The sequence below is a fragment of the Austrofundulus limnaeus genome, unplaced genomic scaffold, assembly GCF_001266775.1.
Source record: "Austrofundulus limnaeus strain Quisiro unplaced genomic scaffold, Austrofundulus_limnaeus-1.0 Scaffold36, whole genome shotgun sequence".
Taxonomy (NCBI): Eukaryota; Metazoa; Chordata; class Actinopteri; order Cyprinodontiformes; family Rivulidae; genus Austrofundulus; species Austrofundulus limnaeus.
The window spans coordinates 1,072,745-1,074,176 of NW_013952438.1; the positions used below are offsets into that span (position 1 = coordinate 1,072,745).

Sequence of the window (1,432 nt, forward strand, 5' to 3'; positions counted from 1 at the left end):
CAGCGCATCCCGATCATAAACACGGGCAGCAGAAATGACAAAGTTTTTATCCAGACTAATAAAAGCTAAATAATACAAAAATAAAAGCATAGAAGATATGCGCAAGGGGGTAAAGCAGGCAAAGCCATACACAGGCGCCATCTTGCCCCGACACACCTTGTCCATTAGTTGTTATATATATATACATATATTGTTTACGTTTTACTTGGAACTTGCATTGTTGAAAAGTGAATGCATTTTGTGTTTTGAGTCTGTTGGATCAACAAATCAAGCAAACTGAAATACTGACAATATCATTTGGCCTTCATGGCTGCAGCCCCGAGCACCCCGCCCCCTTGGATGGGCTGTCCTAAAATTAATTTAGTTGTATGTACGTACAATGTGCCTATGTGCAATGACAATAAACACTTCTGATTCTGAATTTATTATGTTGTTTTGATAGTACAACACTGTAACAAAGCCTATATATGATAGGAGTTTTGGATTAAAGGAGCAATTAACGAGTGGGATTTTTATGTCATAGCATTAATAGCATGTTTTAAATTTAGACTATGAATACTGTTCATTTACTCACTCTAACGTTAATCCCTTATTCTCCCACAGGGCCTCAGAGTAATGCCAACACAGCAAAAAAATTCATTGAATCGATGTACATCCAGCGGCACGTTGGGCGTCATAAATCCCTCTACACCCACTTCACCTGTGCCACAGACACAGAGAACATCCGAGTCGTCTTCAAAGCAGTCAGAGATACGCTCCTCCAAGACAATCTTGAGCAGTTCAGCCTTACATAAGGGAAAACAAGAAGGAAATCCCTCCTTCAGGAACATAAAACCAAATCATTCAAAAATAAATCATTAAATCACTAAAGGTGATGTCCTTTTTTAACTTAAATTTAAACTTGAAAAAAGTAGAAAATCCAATAAAAGGGTCAGGAATTTCTCTGTATTGTCCCTAAAAGGACGTGCCAATTTATGGCAACATTGGTTTTTCAGAATGGGGGAAAATGTTAAATTTCTCATAGCTACAGAAAACAAATGGATGACTGCACTGTAATTACAAGGAGATGTAAAAATAAAAAAAGGGGAGGGGGGGTTCTTTTTGTGTTGCATAATGTAAGGGTCAGATTGTTTTAACAAAATTCTAATGAGGAAGAATGTTACTCACACTGCAGCTTTAAGAGGAAGCAATAGAAAACTGAAAACAGTGATGGTGCTTTCATTTATTATTGGAATGTTTCTTTTGTTCTACAATAATGCTATGTTTTTAAAATGAAAAAGTTATTAAAAGTTTTTTGAATCCACTAGCTTTAACAAGATACAAATGTGAAAATGTGTGTGTTTTGCTAAATCTAAAGTCTACTCTTTTATTACCCAATATCAATAATAACAACAACAACAACAACAACAACAACAACAACAACAACAACAAC

At 35.8% G+C, this 1,432-nt stretch overlaps 1 protein-coding gene across 1 annotated transcript in view; it reads left to right on the forward strand.

Moving 5' to 3' along the window:
- Nucleotides 1-870, forward strand: part of LOC106516251 (guanine nucleotide-binding protein subunit alpha-14) — an 11,720-nt gene extending 10,850 nt beyond the window's left edge. The window contains exon 7 of the mRNA XM_014006511.1: nt 604-870. Coding sequence (XP_013861965.1) covers nt 604-794 — 191 coding nt within the window. The 3' untranslated portion in view covers nt 795-870. The remainder of the gene's footprint in view (nt 1-603) is intronic.
- Nucleotides 871-1,432: the final 562 nt, after the last annotated feature.